Below are 18,660 nucleotides of genomic sequence, written 5' to 3' on the forward strand. Positions count from 1 at the left end.
TTTTTGGCCATTTTGTTGATTATTAATCTTTATGTGAATGGGAAAATGAAACATGATATACAGAAAAAACTTAATATGTCCTTTAAAAGAATTGCCAGGGACTATTGTTAAAGTTTTTTGGGGGGAAGAAAGATATAGTGTCTTGAAATGAAGTCTGGATATGATTGATAGATTTAAATTATCACTGGTATTTTTTACTACTATCATGTTTTATGACATAAGAAAATAATATACAAAGAAAATTACTAAGTTTTAAATATATCATTAGCAAAAGAAAATAAAACAATGCCATCCTATTCTCAAACATTCTACACTTAAATACTATCTGGCTGCTTTTCTAAAATATAAATTTGACCATATGACATTTGAATTTCCCTTTGCTTGATAAAATTACCATTAGAACTACAATTACTAATGAAATATAAATGGATATAATTTTATAAATGAAATTTTCTAAAACAGAGCGATTACTGGGTTGGGCCATACATTAACAATTTCAGCACAGAAGGCTTCCTTAACCTTTCTGGCTCATCTTCCTCCTCTTTATAACAAAAGGGATAGTAGCAGCTGCTTCTGTCAGCTTTTTGGGAGAGCAATGAGGAAAATTGAGTAGGTTGTGTATTTCAGGGCCTTAGAGATCATAACCACTTAAACAAATAACAGCTATTTTAGGATATAACTGTTTCCATTAAAACTGTATGGAAATGAAACATTTTCTCTGGAATCATGTATCCAATAATCTATCGTTGCAACTGCAAATCGTACTTTCCCAGGGTATAAGTATAGATAAATTACAGCCTGTCTAGAACAACAGATGCAGACATGTCTTTTAACCTCATAGCTCAGTCCTATATTATTCTATGTTGAGCCAAAACTTCACACTGCTTTTTTGACTACAAAAAAAACAATGTTTTCTCCATTTTTGATGGTAACTATTTGTTCTCTAAAATAAAATTGTGAAAGTTAAATTCATGATTGCATTCAATGGACAGTACTCAAACATGGAGTGTCCTTCAGAAGAAGGCAAGAAGATATTATAATTTTGATACCACACTATTATTCTCCTTTTCTAGTTAATTATTTTTTTGGTGACATAGAACTTTCATTACAAAGGAAATAAACTTGTTGGTGATGTAGAACTTCCATTACAAAGGAACAGAAAAGTTTGGCCTATTTTGCTATTTCATGTAAAACTGAAGCTATTAGAACCCCTCACGAAGCCCTGGTTTTAAATGAACAAGCAGTACAGGTTATCAATATACACAAGAGGCACTTGCCTTGATTTTTGAAACTTTTGAATATCTGTTTTTATAAAAATGGCCTGTAGCCAGTACTACTTAAGATATTATGAGGTGTATGAATGATGGAATAACTGAGAAGAGAGGTTGTAACTTTTCTAAGTTTATCAATGAACAGTAAGGTTGAGAAACAAACCTAGTTGCAATTTTGAAATGCTTAGGGCAGCTATGCTAAAAAGCCACAGCTATCACAACACCCTCTGTCTTCGCCCACTCATTCATCAATCATTTACTCAGTTAATTGATTAGTGAGCACTTTCTAGAAGGTGTGAACACAAGTGACCAAGACATGTGCAGTACCCTCATGTTGGAGTTTACAAACCAGCCCAGAAGAAAGACATGAGGCCTTTGAAAAATGAGAAGGTGCAATGGAGGCACATAATACCTAATAAAGTCAAGGGCTAGGCAGGTCACCGGTGGGGAGGTGATATCACCCTTACTGGAAATAATACATGCTAGCGCCATTTTTCTTTTCATTTATCCTGAGTTAATGATAAGAAGGTGTCAGTTTTTTACACAGCTTTAAATCCAAAAAGAAACACAACGATTTTAAGCCTTAGATGCATAATCACTGAGAGATGTATAAGCAAACACTGTAGTTGTTTCAAATAAAGTTTTAAAAATTTGTATCTATATGTGCATTATATATGCATTATAATGTATTATATATGTGTTATATATACTCATATATAACAAAAAAGCCTAAAAAGTTAACCCAAAAGTAATTTGAGATGATACATTAGATGTATGTGTATATGTATATACACACACACAAACATAACATATAATTGTATATGCTACCTATAGCATATTCAGTATGATTATGCACATATATACCTATAGCATGTATTTTTATAAGTTATAAATTGTGTATATACACACACATATATGGCAAGGAAGGGGTGTATGGCAAGGACACGGAAGGGTGGTATGAAGACAAGGGATCCATGAGGCAGCAGACAGCTGCATGTCCCTGTGGCCCTGGCATTACCTCAGTTATTCAGTACTTTCTATGTAACGATGAAGTGGTTGATGTGAGTAAGTATTTTCGTGGAAATACTTGGAATTCAGTTTTGCTTTGTATCTGAGTGAAGATGTGGGTGAAAGAGCCAGAAAATAAGCCAAAAACTGAGATATGAATTACTCCACGCCAAAAAAAAAAAAAAATGTATTCTTTAGAGGAATAGATAGATGTCATGTCCTTCAGGTAATACTTCAAAAATATCATTTTTGGAAATTAGGCATTTAAGGTGAAACTTCTGTACAAACACAAGACAGTCTCTTGTAAATTAACAATCATTTAGCTCTTAATTGTTGAAGCCCGTAAGATGATAAATTAAAGGGCCCTCCATCATTCTAAGTATTTGGGCTGATAGTATAAGAAACCAAAGGGAGCTCTAACATGTTCCCAATATAAATCAGTTTCATTTTCCTTTCAACATTAGGCAAGAAGGCATTTTAATCCCCTAATTGCTATTCCTAGGGAATAGGAAAAAAATTAAAGTGGGTGTTACCAAATACTCCCCTGGCATCAAAATCTCAACTATGCATATCTGTAGACTGTCTAATTTACAAAGTTTAAATGCCTAGGGAACAATTTAAGATAATCTAGTTGCAAAACGTTCCCCTAGGTAACTTAATGAGATGATTTGCTGAATACGGCCATTATTAATAAGCCAATTAAATGTTGAAGGGCAGCTACTGAAAAAAAATGGTCATTTGGCCGGGCGCGGTGGCTCAAGCCTGTAATCCCAGCACTTTGGGAGGCCGAGACGGGCGGATCACGAGGTCAGGAGATCGAGACCATCCTGGCTAACACGGTGAAACCCCGTCTCTACAAAAAAATAAAAAAAAAAAAAAAAAAAAACTAGCCGGGCGAGGTGGCGGGCGCCTGTAGTCCCAGCTACTCGGGAGGCTGAGGCAGGAGAATGGCGTGAACCCGGGAGGCGGAGCTTGTAGTGAGCTGAGATCTGGCCACTGCACTCCAGCCTGGGCGACAGAGCGAGACTCCGTCTCAAAAAAAAAAAAAAAAAACAAAAAAAAAATGGTCATTTGGCTTTGGTATAGCTTCTCTTAAGCAATTCTTCTTTTTTTTTGTCAGAAAATAGCGGGCCACATGGCAATTCAGGGCACTTCTTAATAGTGATTCTGAAGTCATACTATCAGCATCTAGGAAAATATTGGCTATCATCTGTACAGGGAGGAGATTAGAGGCAAGGTGTAAGGGTCTCTATTTTCTTATTTTCAGGGGCTCCTTGATGCTTTTATTCACAACAAGAAACAGTTTACTGACTCCTTTTGAAGTCTCATGAAGTGTATCACCAACATCATTTTAAATATAAACTGAATAATTTTAAAATGAGAGGACAATAGAGAAGGTGAGCTCATATAAGCGAGATGAAGCATAGATTCCTCTGACTCCCATGTCATATGATTTAAGATTTTGTATGTATATAAAGCAGGTCCCGGTTCCTGGATTCCCTGGTAGCATGGTTCAGGTATTCATACTTACATGACCTCACAGAAGGCCCAGATAGCATTTAAAACTCCATTTGCTACTCTGAATGTCAGAGAGGTGATTGATCAATCTGGATTTTATATATATAAAAAATATATATCTACACATATACCTTATATATATAATTGCATATATAGACAAACAAGCATATATTAATATATATATACATATACACATATGTGTATATGTGTACATATACATATATACACACATACACACAGAGAGAGAGACCGTTTACAGAATTCAAGAAGAGTACAAATGGGCAAACGAGAAGGGCCAAGGGACCTGGCTTGAATAGCGTGGCACTGTCAGATTCATCGCGAGACCAGTGAGTCCTTCAGAGCTGTCCTGGGTAGAGGCACAAAAATCTCCACATCAGAATATCCAAAAGAAACAAACAGGTACTCATCATTGTTAGCATGGAACCTGGGACAAAAAGTTGTCCTTTGATAAGGATATTAATCTTCAGTTTAAAACATCAAATTGTATACAAAATTATATATATATGCATGTGTGTATGTACGGTGTATATATATGTGGTGTGTGTGTGTATATATATATACCACACACACACTTTTGGGAGATTTAAAGGTTTGAAAATTTTAGCAGAGTTCTAAATTTAAATCTCTTTTTTCCATGATCATAACAATTCTAATTCTACTTGCCTTTGTTCCATGTGCTGATGCTTGGTAAATTTTTTTTAAATTAGGCCCCACATAATCTGTTCCCAGTCTCCACCACCCACATAGTACTTAAGGCAAAATAAATCTAATTTTTCCTATTCATTACTTTCTGTGTTCTCATATCTATAAACATTGGCAATGCATTTTTTCTTGTGTTTCTTATTTCCCATATTATTTGATTTATAATACTATTTATAATATAGTTATAATTACATAATGAGCTAATTTATTGATTGATTTATTTGCTGTATTTGTTCATTCAGATAACATATACATACAAGGAAAAACAAAACTCATTCTCTTAACTCACAGCAAAGAAAAACTACTAAAAAGCTTGATACTCTTTAATGTCCATAAGTATTTATTGTTTAAAGATACTTCAAAACTTAAACTATAATGGCTTTAAATACATTTCCATGTACATACATAAACATTATTAACTGGAAAATATGTTTTCTTAAGAACCAAAGCTTCATTTTACTTATTTATTATTTTAATGACCTTTTCAAAATGGCCTTTCTTATCCTATGGCCATTGAGATAGTGTACAACCTCCTGGACTCCAAATTACTTAAGAAGTTCAATTAGGACTTACAAATGCTAGTCCCTATAGGACTTCCTCACAACTGATTTTAAGTTACCAGTTATTTTAGCTAAGGAAACGTATTTAATATGCCAACATTAAGTGATAATTATGATCCTATAGCTATCATCAAATTAGAAATAAAATGGCGAAAAACTCATGGAAGCATGTAAAAATCTACTTACTAAATTATATGAAGTTAGATTGACACTATAAGTACAAAGTAGACTTAAAAATAACTTCATGATTTTTTTCCAAACATTTCATGAGATTAATATGTTTGTCTTTATTTTCCAAACACATGGTTTAAACTTACTGATGTATTGTTAGAGACATTAATTTTCATGAAGAGTCCACAGAGATATCTAATTCTGCTTTTATTACTCTAGTTCTGTTCTAATAAATTCTGTCTTCGTAATGGGTGAGTGAACAAAGCCATGTGCTGTATTACAGGTTGACAGAATAATGGTGCTTCCTGGTTCATAATCTATGGGAAGTTTTACACTTTCTATAGTAGGATATAGCTGTTCTTGTCCTTTCCCAGTGAAACCCAAATTAAAGGCTTAGATTCAGTGTTTGCTAGAAATCAAGTCATATAAGGAATATATTGTCAGAAGTACATTGTTCTCAGAATATAGCCCTGTGCACAGTGGAGTTGAAAGAGATGGCCAAAGAAGAAATCAAGAAGTGAAAATCTTAGAGATATTCCTTATTTTCCAGATTCCTCTATGTACTTTTTTCTTCATTTTTTATTAAAAATATATTGAATATGTCTAAACCATTTTTCAAGTTATTCAGTTGCACTTTACTACACTGTAGAGTTCAAATAGTTTGAGAACCTAATAGATATCATATGAAAAGAACAGATGATCAAGAACTTTTTCGAAGTAGTTATTTCACTTTTTATTCAATCATGGTATCTGCAATTGGATCCTCAGAGCACGATGTTGACAGGATGGAGGAGGTGGAGAAGAGAAGAGACGATGACAAAATAGGGATATATAGACTATTTTAATGGATGAAACTAGAAAGCATACTATCAAGTGATATGGTCAAGAGGAACTGTGCCAGGATGGCTCTATCTGAAGCCTTAGGAGCTGGGCAGTTGATCTGAGATGAGACAGTGGTAGAGGGGTTGCCTCTTGTCCAGTACTGCTGCCATCCATGTTTAGACCATTATGAATTACATTCTGATGTCTGTTCCCTCTCCCCACCAAGTCACTCAAATTCTCTAGTTTTCCTGTTTTGCTGACAAGCTTCTCATTTTATTTGAATACAAGCCACTCAAATTTTTCAATGTTGTCCTTGAAAAAATGTGAAAAAGTATCACTTTATATTTGATTAATTACAAAATACAAAATATCCAAGAGTGAACAATGCCTATCTTGTAATACAAAGGATATGGAACCACTCCTTTTACAAAATTTGCCATAGGTGCCAAAATTTCTACTATTAAAACAATGTCCCCTGTTAAAATGAAAGTAGCTCTAAGATGGATAACTTAGTAATTGATCAGACAATTATAGTTATGTATGAACTAATACAATCAATCATTTCCAATGTGTTATGAAAAACAGATCCTCTAGTACTTCTGGAGTTAGAAAGGGTTGGAAATTAGAAACGAGAGGAGGGAAAAGGACATACTTTTATCGGAGTGGTAAGTGCAGACATTGGGTAAATGGGAACCAACCAGGCACATTTACCATTAGGTTGGGAGGAGAAAGAGAAAGGACAGAAAACGGAAGGTGTAAGTTTACTGGATACAAAATTTGTTCCTGTTTAAACTTTATGACTAAGCCATATGAACTATAACTTACCAACTATATGCAAAGGTAAAATTTATTGAGTACCATTATTTGAACTTGAGTCCCTTCAATCTTACTAATCTTATTGTGCTTAAAATCTTACTTATTTCTATCCATCTGTGTTTCACACATAACTTCTCAAAAATATTAATTCTAGTCCACATTTAAAGAAATCAATATGAATTTGAAGTCAGATTTTTAAAATAGTAATTTACGTTTTAAACTATGTATATGTATACATAAATATATGGCTGTCTAAAATGTCATTATTTCCATTTTGTGACTCTACTTTGCTCTAAATAGATGTAGTGCTACTCAAGAAATATTTTTGTTTACATCAATGACTGGGGCCACTACTAACAATACGGTACAATTAAAAATATACAACACGTTGTTTCACAACTAGTCATTGCATTTCAGATTCCACTGTGGGATTTATTAGAATTCCTTACAAACTGTTACTATCCCCAGTATTTTGTACAATAAATGTTTTCATCCTAGAATGGTGAGCAACAATCTGCACGGAAAGCCTGTTCTACCAGTCCAATTCATGAATTCTGGCCAAGCCTATGTCCCTAGAAAAAAATGAGCTTCCTTCTACCGAGTTTACAAATGTGCAAATGAGAATGGCCAAGAGAACTCACTTGAGTATGAAAGCTGGGACAAACATTTGTCCTCTGAAAGGAGTATTAATTTTTAAAATTTTAAAAAATGATTTGATATCTAAAATTAATTATTAAAATATGCCATTCAAAATCCAATTTTATTTTTTATTACCCCTCAGAATGTAGATGTTTGAATTTAGAAGCAGCAACATTATAATTTAGAAAATTGGGGATTTGCGAGAAAATATTGAAAATTAACCCACACACTACTATGGAGCAATTATTTTAAACACAATCTGGTAAAGTATAATTAATTTGGAAAGCACTAATATGGATTCAGTCAACATAAGCATAAAATGCATGTTGTATGAATCTTAGAAAATTTAACTTAAAATCATGTTTCATTTTTAACATATTTTACAGTAGACGCCAATACTCCAAGGTACGTATGGAAAAAAATTTTGAAGAAATTATTTTCAGTGGCCTTTGAAATCATCTTTACTGAAGGCAAAAAGGCAGTGCCCATAGTGCCACTCTATGACTCTGCAACTAGTGAATATTGTTGCCCTCCAACCGCTATCAAAAATCTGTGTGCAGTTTTTAGCTCTCCAAACTTCCTTACTAGATAGCGCTAATTAAACTTGAAGAAAACGATTCCCTCTTCCTCAAGTTCACCGTGGCCATTCTTTGTTAAACGTTATGTCTAAATAAGTCAAATTATTTGATTAATTTATTTTGAGGTGTGATTTTTCTAATAATACTACCTAACATATGACTGACGGGCTTAGCCTGAAGTTACTAATATCAGATAAAATGAGAAGCTTCTCAGCAAAACAGGGGAAATAATATCTCATTTCTGAAAAGTTTACTAGTCCCATTTCACACCTAAAAATCACAAGATGAAAACCATGAGAATATTTTGACGATCCATGCTTAGATTTTACAATACAATTTTAAAAAATCACAATGATGACTATCAGGAATGGAAGGAAGATTAGCTCTTATTATCACAATTACTAAATACACATTCTCTCCTGATATGTTTATAAATTCAGTGCAACTCAATTTAATTTGAAAAATACCTAGTATGATATGATAATAAACAAGGTACTTACACTTCTATATTTCACAATGTATTCCAAAATAGGGGCCCCTCCATCGTCCTGTTTGGTGATGCTGAGTTTAAAGCTCTTTCCACTGCTTGGCTGTCCATGTATGGATGGAGGACTTGGTTCACCTAGATATGCAATACAACATTTCTTCATTTGCACACATTTCAGATACCTAGAGAAACTATATTTTAATAAAAAGAACAGTAATGTAATCAAAATATATGGTGTTATCCTGGATTTATCATTTGATATTGCCCTTTTGTGTTATAATTTCTGATCCTCATTTTCCCCATCCAAGAAGGAGCAACATTATAAATCTAGAAGTGTCATGCCAAAACTGTGGCCTCAGGACCAAATATATTATTTTCACTGATATGCAAATACTCTGAGAAAAGTACAGCATTGCACAAATGTAAAACTTTATTTCTCTTATTATTAATAGTATTAAATCATGTTTATTTTCTTAATGTAAATGTAGTTTATAAGTGTTTTGTAAGCATTTATTAATAAGAATACATTAACACATCAATCTGTATGGAATATATACCTACCAGGAAAGACACTGACTTGCAATTAGTTAATCTGCTTTAATAAGCATTTTCCTTCCTGGGTGCAAATTTGAATAAAATTTGCAGTATCCAATTTTACAGACCTGTGTTTCAATATTTCATTTTCTTCTAGTTTCATTTGATATTATTCTTCAACATAGAGATAGCCGTATAACAATGATGCTTATATTGTTTTGAATAGAACAGGGATCTACCAAAGTGCAATAATTTTCTATGTGAAGGGCCAAGAAAAACAAAGACCATGGACCGAAAAGGATTTCATATCTCTAAACCAGAATGACCTGTTATTTCTTCTCAGCAGGATATTGTCATTTCTTTTTTCTTTTCTTATTTTCTTTATTCTTTTTCTGAGGCAGGGTCTCACTCTGTCACCCAGGCTGGAGTTCCATAGTGTGATCACGGCTCATTTGAGCCTTGACCTCCCCAGACTCGGGTGATCTTCTCACCTCTCACCTCAGCCTCCCAAGTAGCTGGGACTACAAGTGTATACCACCACACCCAGCTGATTTTTTTTTTTTTTAATTATTTTTTGTAGAGACAGGGTTTTACTGTGTTGCCCAGGCTGGTCTTGAGCTTCTTGGTTCAAGTGATCTGCCTGCCTCAGCCTTCCAAAATGCTGGGATTACAGGTGTAAGCCACCCTATCGGGCAGGTTATCTTAACCACTAGCATTGGGCATGGAGAAAAGAAACTTACCAGACAGATTTTATGATTACCACAGAGAGACACTCTGTAAGATAATATATTGCGGCCATTTTGACTGTCTTTATATGTGTGTGTGTATATACATGTATATATACACATACACACACACACACACACATATATATATATATGTCAGGCAGTGTTATGCATAGATTTTTATAACAGTGGTTCGGTCGTATTTATTATGTTTTCTAACATTTAAAGTAATTTATTTAACATAAAGGAAATGTTAAGTCTTTTAAAATTTAATCTTCACTTTATGTAAACTCAATTAACTTACAATTCCTCAAAACATGATAGTTACCAGAACAAGTCTTCTCCTGCAGTCACTGTTGTAATGAATTAACATAATGATTCCTTTTTTGACACTTAAAGCCCATATAATTTGTGGAACAAGGTCAATAGTCAGGCCTCCACAAAAGAACAAAATATTGAACATGTTACGTAGACGTTTTTTTTTCTCTCTCCCAGAATATAGTCAAAGACTACAATCCAATTAATCACTTTTGCAATGAGGACAATTTCCCGGGAACAATTTTTACTGGGTGCATTCTAGTGCACTCTTTTTTTTGCCTCGCTCTAAAGCAAAGTTATTTTTATATTAATAAATCTGAGATGTCACTGTCTTCAAAAACCACTTCACCAAAGACACAATTCATGTCCCAAAAGTGTTGAAACATCTCCCCACATTTTAAAATCTATTACATTTGCAAGTAGAGAAAATGACAAAAGAGAATAAAAGATAGAGATGATTACTTACGGACTGGTAACGTTTGGAAGATTTCTATTTTACTGTAGTCTCCTTGTCCCTTTCCATTTACAGCTGCAACCCTGATTTCATAAGTTGTATTTGGTTCCAGGTTGCTCAAAACAACCATTGCTAGAAGAAGAAGAAGAAGAGGAAGAAAAAAAAAAAAAATATATATATATATATATATAATTTGACAAATTTTAATAAGAAAAATGAATCAAACTATTACAATTCTGAGTGAATAATTTCACTGAAATCTTTCCATGAAATACCTAAAAAATAGATAAGTCATATAAGAGGAAAATGATTTGTGAATAGTTCTCTTTTTCACCTCTATTTTAGCTTTCCAACTCATGCACTTTCAAAGAAAATTACCCATTTCATTTGTGATACATTCACAAAGTAGAAAGTTAAATCTTTTTAATATTCAAAAATCAAGAATGATGTTAATGATGTTAAAATACGTACATTCTGTATGTGTCTCAGGTAGAAGTACTCTGCAGATTATTTCTATAGTATTTAATAGAATCATGGCATTTAATGTGTAGATTGGCTTCCAATGTGAGGTGATTTAGTCATGTCAAACAAGTGTGACAAAGTTGAAACTACAGCAAAAATAGTTTATTCTACAATTTCAAGTTAAATCAAATTGTTTTAATTCTAGCTTGAAGCATACTCATAACTTGTATTTTCACTCTGAGTTTCTTCTCATTTACAACTCTACCAGACCTGGATTCAATAAGACACTAACGAAGAAGAATATGAAAAGGCATAGGGAAATAAAGGTTACTGGAAATATCTGGGTCATGTCAACCCTTGTTATTTGACCCTTGATAATTTTGGATGCAATTACCGATTTCAAAATATTACATCTTCATAAATTCACCTGATGGAGCTACCAGAATTTTATTGTTGCCACTTTCTTTAACTGCTTTTGCTAAAGAAAGCGGAAACTTAGCGAGGGGATATAGCAATGTCTCGATGAAAATCAAAAGGAAGGTATGTTTGGTTTTCACAGTAACTCCAAGCCACATAATCAATTAATATTAGGAGATATAAAAGATTACATCATAGGTAATTAGGATCATCTTTGCAGAACTATAGTTTTACATAAACCATGACCAGAAACGATATACATGCAATGATATTGTAATATAATTGATTAATATGTTATTTCCAATAATTATATTATAATTTACTAGATAACATATTCTTTGTATTATATGAGGATACTTAATGAATTTGTTGTGATACTTCCTTTTGTTCTATTGCTTTCCTCAATATTTCTAATCACGGTATTTATTTAGCATTTTGTTTGTTTTCTATAGAGATGAGGTCTCACTGTGTTACTCAGGCTGGTGTTGAACTCCTAGGCTCAAGCAAACTGCCCACCTCAGCCTCCCAAAGTCTGGGATTTCAGGAGTGGGCCACTATGTCTGGCCTAGCATTTTGTATTGCAATCATCTAATCTATATTGAATTACTTATCACATTCTAGAAAAGAAAATAATGCCTTGTTGAATGCACTGTGTCCAAAATTAAAAGTAAAAAAATATATAAAAATTACTTAATACCAGATAAATATTAATGGCTACAACACACATATCAATCAGACATTACTTAATCCTGTACAGATGTTCCAAAATCAACAAAAAAATAAATTTCCATTTGGCAAAATTTAGTTTTGTATTTCTTAACCTTATAAGAAACCGAACTTGCTTTTTGGAGTGTACCACCTTGTTGAAGCCTCAGATTATAATACATTATTTCAGATTTAGGGGAGGCCAATTGGGAATAGATCGATCGGCATAGATATCCAACCGATTAGAAGCTGCAAGGATAAGTGGGGAAGCCAAGGCTTGAATGCAATGATTTCTCACAGGGTAATGACCTGCAAGCTTTTCAGGAAACCCAAACCCACTTGATAGTTGGTAGTTAATGAGTATATAATTTAAGCCCCAGAAAAGTGTATAGTTACACTGAAGAGAAGCTGAGTGCATAGATAGAGCAGTTTATATAGATTATGGAATGAGAAGAGGAAATTTAACAAAGGTTGCTAAAATGCTAATAAACTGGAATTTTACTGTCTTTAAGATGAAAAGCCTCTGCTGAAAGTCAGCATAACATGAATTTGTTTTGATACTTCCTTTTGTTCCATTCTTTTCCTCAATATTTACAATCAAGGCATTTATTTAGCATTTTACTTGTTTTTAATAGAGATGGGGTCTCACTATGTTGCTCAGGCTGGTGTTGAACTCCTTTAACAAGAGTTTAAAAATCACAATATTTTATTAATTTAATCAGATAATACATGTTTTTAAAAACAAAAGCAAAGGTGAACTAGGCTCGTATGTCCCCGTGCTATCCAGTCATGCTTCATTAGGGTAAAGAGCGCAAAAGAACACAGACTGTGCCATAACATCACATTGACTGTCCAAAGGCCTAACACGTTTTGGAATAAGTCTTGAAGAATAAATGCCCTTTTATAAAACAGCCAACTTTGATATATGATATGCCTTTCCATATTTCTGTGATATCCTAGTGCTGCTGCAACACTGTTTTAAGAGCATTCGGTAGTTTGTGACTTGGCTGCGTCGGTGTTGGCATCTGGTAATGCTTATATTCAATCATATTTCTTAACACAAGGCAAAAGGAGAAGCAAAAGAATGTCAAACATACACTCTCAATTGCAAATAAAATACTACATAAATCATAAGCATAGAGATCATTATTCTAGATATGATTTCTTCATCTTTGTGGGTTAAAAATTGGTAACAACAGAGCTACCAAAGTACCAGGGCAAATCTAATGTGAGAAAAGTTGAGGTTATTACTTAGGTTAAACAATAAAGACCATTCTCACCCCACATACCCCAGCAACAAAAAATCAAGTGCAGATCACACTTGAATTATCTGAGTATTTCGGGCAAAAGCTCTTTCTGGCTTGCATTGTCAGCATTCCCCTTCCTTTAACATTTCACAGGTGCTATGAGGAGCTCTGTGTGCCCCGCTACCTCTGCCAAGGTAAGTATTTCCTTAGTTACATTGTATCAACTCAGAATGGAATTTCCCCGTTTCCTCACATGTTTCTGTTCTCAGAGTCAAGGCTTACCCATGTACTGACTGAGTTTCACATCACTTGGCAGAGGAAAGGAGCAAAGAGGTCACACTGATGGCTAAACTGTTATTACAGTCCTGGGCTAAAACATGCAAACCGAAACTGGCCAAAGAGAGGTTTTATAGATAACCTTTAAAAGTATAGGGAAGAGGCATAAAATAAACCTATTGATGCAAGTTTTACAAAGTTTATATACATGAAGTCAGTTTGTTTTTGAATTCTGAATGCAGATTTTGATATAATAACCCTTATTATGAGGCTTATTAACACTGTGTGAACATGAAGATTATTGTGTGAAATAGAAAAACTCCACACATTGAGACTACATTAAAGTGAGAGGGAAAAGATTTGGAGGAGGCAAAGCCTGGATCTGTAATTTGACTTGCCTTTCTTAAATGAGAGGATATATACATCAAATCATCTGTAATTTACCAGCATTTTACCAAACATAGGGTTTCTGAACACCAAGGTAGGGACTGAAAGCAAACTACCACTTGGAAAATGAAAGGCTGTGTACTCAATAATAGAGTTGTACCTCAAATTATGAAGTTAATGTAAGACTTTCTTTGCCTAAATCTGCATACACAAATAGAACAACAGAACCTTAAACTGTAGTGTGGGATGGGCTCTTGCCTTATAATTTATTGGAAATTCAAACTCCAGAATTAGGAGAAAGCAGATCTAGATTACAAACGAGTAAAAGCTTTTAAGGACAAATGTATAAATTAAGGTACTTTAAAGCTATATTTACAGCATGATTTACAAATCTTAACACAGTTCTTCTGAAAATTATAAACAATCACGAATTTTTCTTTGGCATGGCAACAGAAATGAGTTCTCCATAGAATCTGGTTTCCTGCACTAATTTAATATTTCTACATCATTTATATACAATTGAATTTGAAAAATAACATGTTATCACCTGTCTATAAAGGCAAAAAAGATAAAAAAGTCAAGATACATTTTTAAAAAGTTTAACTAAAAAAATGGCAGAAAAAATATAAATCCTTTTACATTTTTTATCAGTTTTGAAATGATCACAGTACAGAGAAAAATTTGAATTTGAAAGTTCATTCTCTTTTTATTAGAGAATCAGGCTTTATTAAAGGGAATTTAAAATAATTTTTAGTTCCTATCCTGTATTATCAATTCCTTCCCATTGGCTGTCAAGAGAAGCAGAGGATATAGAATATTTACAACCCTTGCATCAATGACATCAACTAAATACATATTCGGTAACTAATTAAACTCAGGAAAATTCTAATACTAAATTTATTCATGTTCTCTTTCCTTTCTCAAACCCTGGCTCTCTCCACGGGGTTTTTGTCCTATTTAGTGTAAGCAAATACAGTCTCCCCAGATATAGAAGTGCTTTGTCACCTAACCCCAATGGAACTGTTCATATTGTCAAGTACTGTGCAACAATTCAGAGAGCTATGAGAAATTACAAAGCTTAGCAAGGGTAGAACTGATCATTCAAAATAACAGTTGGTGTTAATCTCCTCAGATCGGTCTGAAAACACAGGGAAGTCCCTCAAGTTTCTCAATTAAGACAGCTTTTGCTCCGTAAACAATTAAAAGAAGCCAAAGCAGGTCTATTTTTGAGAGAATTATCTGACTTACTTCTGCAGGAGTTAGCAACTGGCAAAATAAAAGTAAATTTTTACTGTTTCTATACACATGCAGAACATTTTAATACTTTGACGCCAGCTGCACATATAAAAATGACTTCAGAGATAATTCCATTATTAATGAAATTGTCTTTAAGTTTCCTAAAGAAGCTTAGGTATGTAATCATCTCAGTTCAATTATATTTTCATTTACTTCTGAAATTTACATTTGCATTTTTGCACAAATTATGTTGTGTTTGAAGTTATCATTACTTGCATAATAATAATATAATCTTAGTTTTTTTTAACAGTAATTTAAATATTTTATGAATCATACTATAACATGTATGCATATATATTTTGGTATAAATAACTTTTATGGATAGATTATTGGTAAAAAAATTTATGTGGATATATATTTTGATGAACAGTGGAAAGAAAAATTAATCTAATAATGATGCATCATTTGTCTAGGACGTTTATCAAAACAATATGTTGATGGCATTATTTTAAGATCACAGTTCAGCACATCCACATTTTTATTATATATTTATTGTACTGCTTGTGTTATTTTCCATCATGAGTATAAGTTATACATAAAAATAAACAATTTAACAATTGGAGTTTAACTGCTGTGAGATTTTATACAGAAAGTACATATTACCCTTAAAATCAGATGGCTTCCTATTTAAATTGAAAAACTTTCCCTTATATAAAAACATTAATTTAAAAACATAACAGTTTCATTGAACAAAATATACGTTTCATAAACAATTTATACTATTTTCATTTCAAATATAATACTTCTTAGTATATGTACAATTATTTATTCAAGAAAAATTCAATTGATGTTTTTTCAAGGTCCATTGAGTATGTAAAATATCATAAATGTCTAATTACTAAACATTTCTTTCTATAGTCTAAATGCATAGGTTTTTATAAAATATTCATAAAATATCTTGATGATGGCAGATAACCAGAAAATTGTTTTTCACTCACAAAATTGCTAACTTCCCAAAATGTTCACATTGCTGAATTCTTTTTCTGCCACAAACTTTAATTTTTTTTTTTTAGCAGGTGAACTGGGATGAGTTAAGGTTTTGTAATTAAATGCCCCTCTCTCTTTGGTGCTGACAGAAACTCTAACCTCCATTTTAGCTATTTAACCTCCTAATAACATCTCTATATAATTTTTCTCAGTTATTGATCATGCCCTCATTGTTGTATTTGGCTATTATACTATGAGAATCTTTTTCTTATAAGGATCTTGTGAGGACACATATCACATACCATAAATAATGTCCTCGGCCCTCATCTAACCTACACGTTTTAAATGTAAAATAATAATTCAGTAGTTAGTCCTTGAATTTACATTTTAAAAAATTATACAAAACAAAACACCACTTTTAAAGAAATTGACCCAATGAGGGCACTTGTTAAATCTATAGTAGTTACCCTTTATTACAAATGCACTCTACTCCTGTTGCTGAATATGGAAAACAAATTTTACTTGTCCAAGTTAAAATTTGTTTTAGGGAAAAATCTATTATTCAAGTCCTATCTTGTCCTGTGTCATTTAATACCGGAACTAACAGAGTTTGGTTACATTCTCCATTTCCTAGACCAGCAAAGGGAGACTCAGAAAGATAAACTAGCCACTAAGCATCAGAGTTTGGATTTGAACATGACTCTATTTTAAGCTAAAGCTTTGCATAACCCATAGCTTTATATTGACCTATTAATATAAAACTAGAGTACAGAGAGCACTTTGTAGTAAATGAAAATCCTCATAAACATGAATTATAAGGAAAATATATTATCTCCCAATAAAACATTAAATACAAAGAAAAATAAAAATGATAAATAAGAAAAATGATAATACTGTATATGCTTTTCTCCCAGCTTTATTGGGAGATAATTTATTGATAAAAATTATATATATTTAAGGGGTTTAACTTGATATTTTGATATATGCATACATTCTGAAATAATCACCACAAATTCAAGCTAATTAAACATATCTATCAATTCTCATATTTACCAGTTTATTAATATGTTTGTATGTGTACACTTAATATGTAGCCTCTTAGTACATTTCAATGTGTATTGTTAACTATAGTTACATTTCTTGTTAACTTAGCACATACCCATATGTATCATTAATATGCCATTGTTAATTATAGTCACAATGTGGTACATTATATCTTTAGAATGCATTCATCTTGAATAACTGAAATTTTGTATCCCTTGACCAACTTTTCTTCATTTCCCTTATCTCTCACTTCTGGCAAACACTATTTTACTCACTGCTTCTATGAGTATAATTCTTTTAAATTCCACATGAGTGAGGTCATGTAGTAATTCTTATTTAAAGGCTGAATAATATGTCTATATACATATGTGTATATATAAATAATGTATATAAATGTATACACATGTATATAAATAATATATAACAATGTTGTATATTCTAACATATGAACAATATTATATATATTCTATATATAAACAATATTCTATATACATATGCACATACATCGGAATATGTGTGTGTATATATAATATATATTATAAATATGGTGTGTGTGTGTATATACATACACATATACATATATACACACACACACACACACACACACCATATTTTCTTTAACCATTCATTCACAGATAGACATTAAGGTTGTTTCCATATCTTGGCTCTTGTGATTAATGCTACAAAGAACATAGACGTACACATTTCACTTGAGAATATATACTCAGAAATGGGATTGCTGAATTAATCCATTTATTTCATATATTCCATTCAACATTTCCAGTCAAATTTGCTGATACTGAAGAATGAACTGTTCTTGCTGTATCATTTATATTCTCTACTATGGAACATACATACCAAATCACACAGAAAGCCCAGAGGCCGTGTTAGAATGTGAACAAGATTTGAGATCGATGCACGAATTGCAACATTAGCGAGGTTTTTTTTTTTTTTTAAACATTTTTTCTCTTATTTTCAAAGAAGTTTTAATATAATATTTAATATAATATTAATATATTTGGAAGAAACTCATAATAATATTTAAAATTTGTCTTTGCTAAGTCATTCTTCTCTATAGTTAACCCAGATATCTCCATTGACTCTCATAAATCGCTTGTTAGTTTTCAATGAAATTCCAGCCGTAAAAACCTACTAATCTTTGAAGATATTTGGAAATATTTATGTTTCTTTTTGTCCTTCGTTGTTGTTTAATGAAAATTTTTCATTTCCAAATTATTTATTCAAATGTCTTAAATGAATTAATATGAGTGATTT

At 32.5% G+C, this 18,660-nt stretch overlaps 1 protein-coding gene across 6 annotated transcripts in view; it reads right to left on the reverse strand.

Moving 5' to 3' along the window:
* NCAM2 (neural cell adhesion molecule 2) overlaps positions 1-18,660 on the reverse strand; it is a 563,771-nt gene that overhangs the window by 67,248 nt on the left and 477,863 nt on the right. For all 6 annotated transcript variants that reach the window (XM_025380697.1, XM_025380702.1, XM_025380699.1 and 3 more), the window contains 2 exons: positions 10,637-10,756; positions 8,607-8,728 (listed from right to left, as the gene is read on the reverse strand). In XM_025380697.1, coding sequence (XP_025236482.1) covers positions 8,607-8,728; positions 10,637-10,756 — 242 coding nt within the window. The remainder of the gene's footprint in view (positions 1-8,606; positions 8,729-10,636; positions 10,757-18,660) is intronic.

This window comes from Theropithecus gelada, chromosome 3 (assembly GCF_003255815.1).
Source record: "Theropithecus gelada isolate Dixy chromosome 3, Tgel_1.0, whole genome shotgun sequence".
NCBI classification, from domain to species: domain Eukaryota; kingdom Metazoa; phylum Chordata; class Mammalia; order Primates; family Cercopithecidae; genus Theropithecus; species Theropithecus gelada.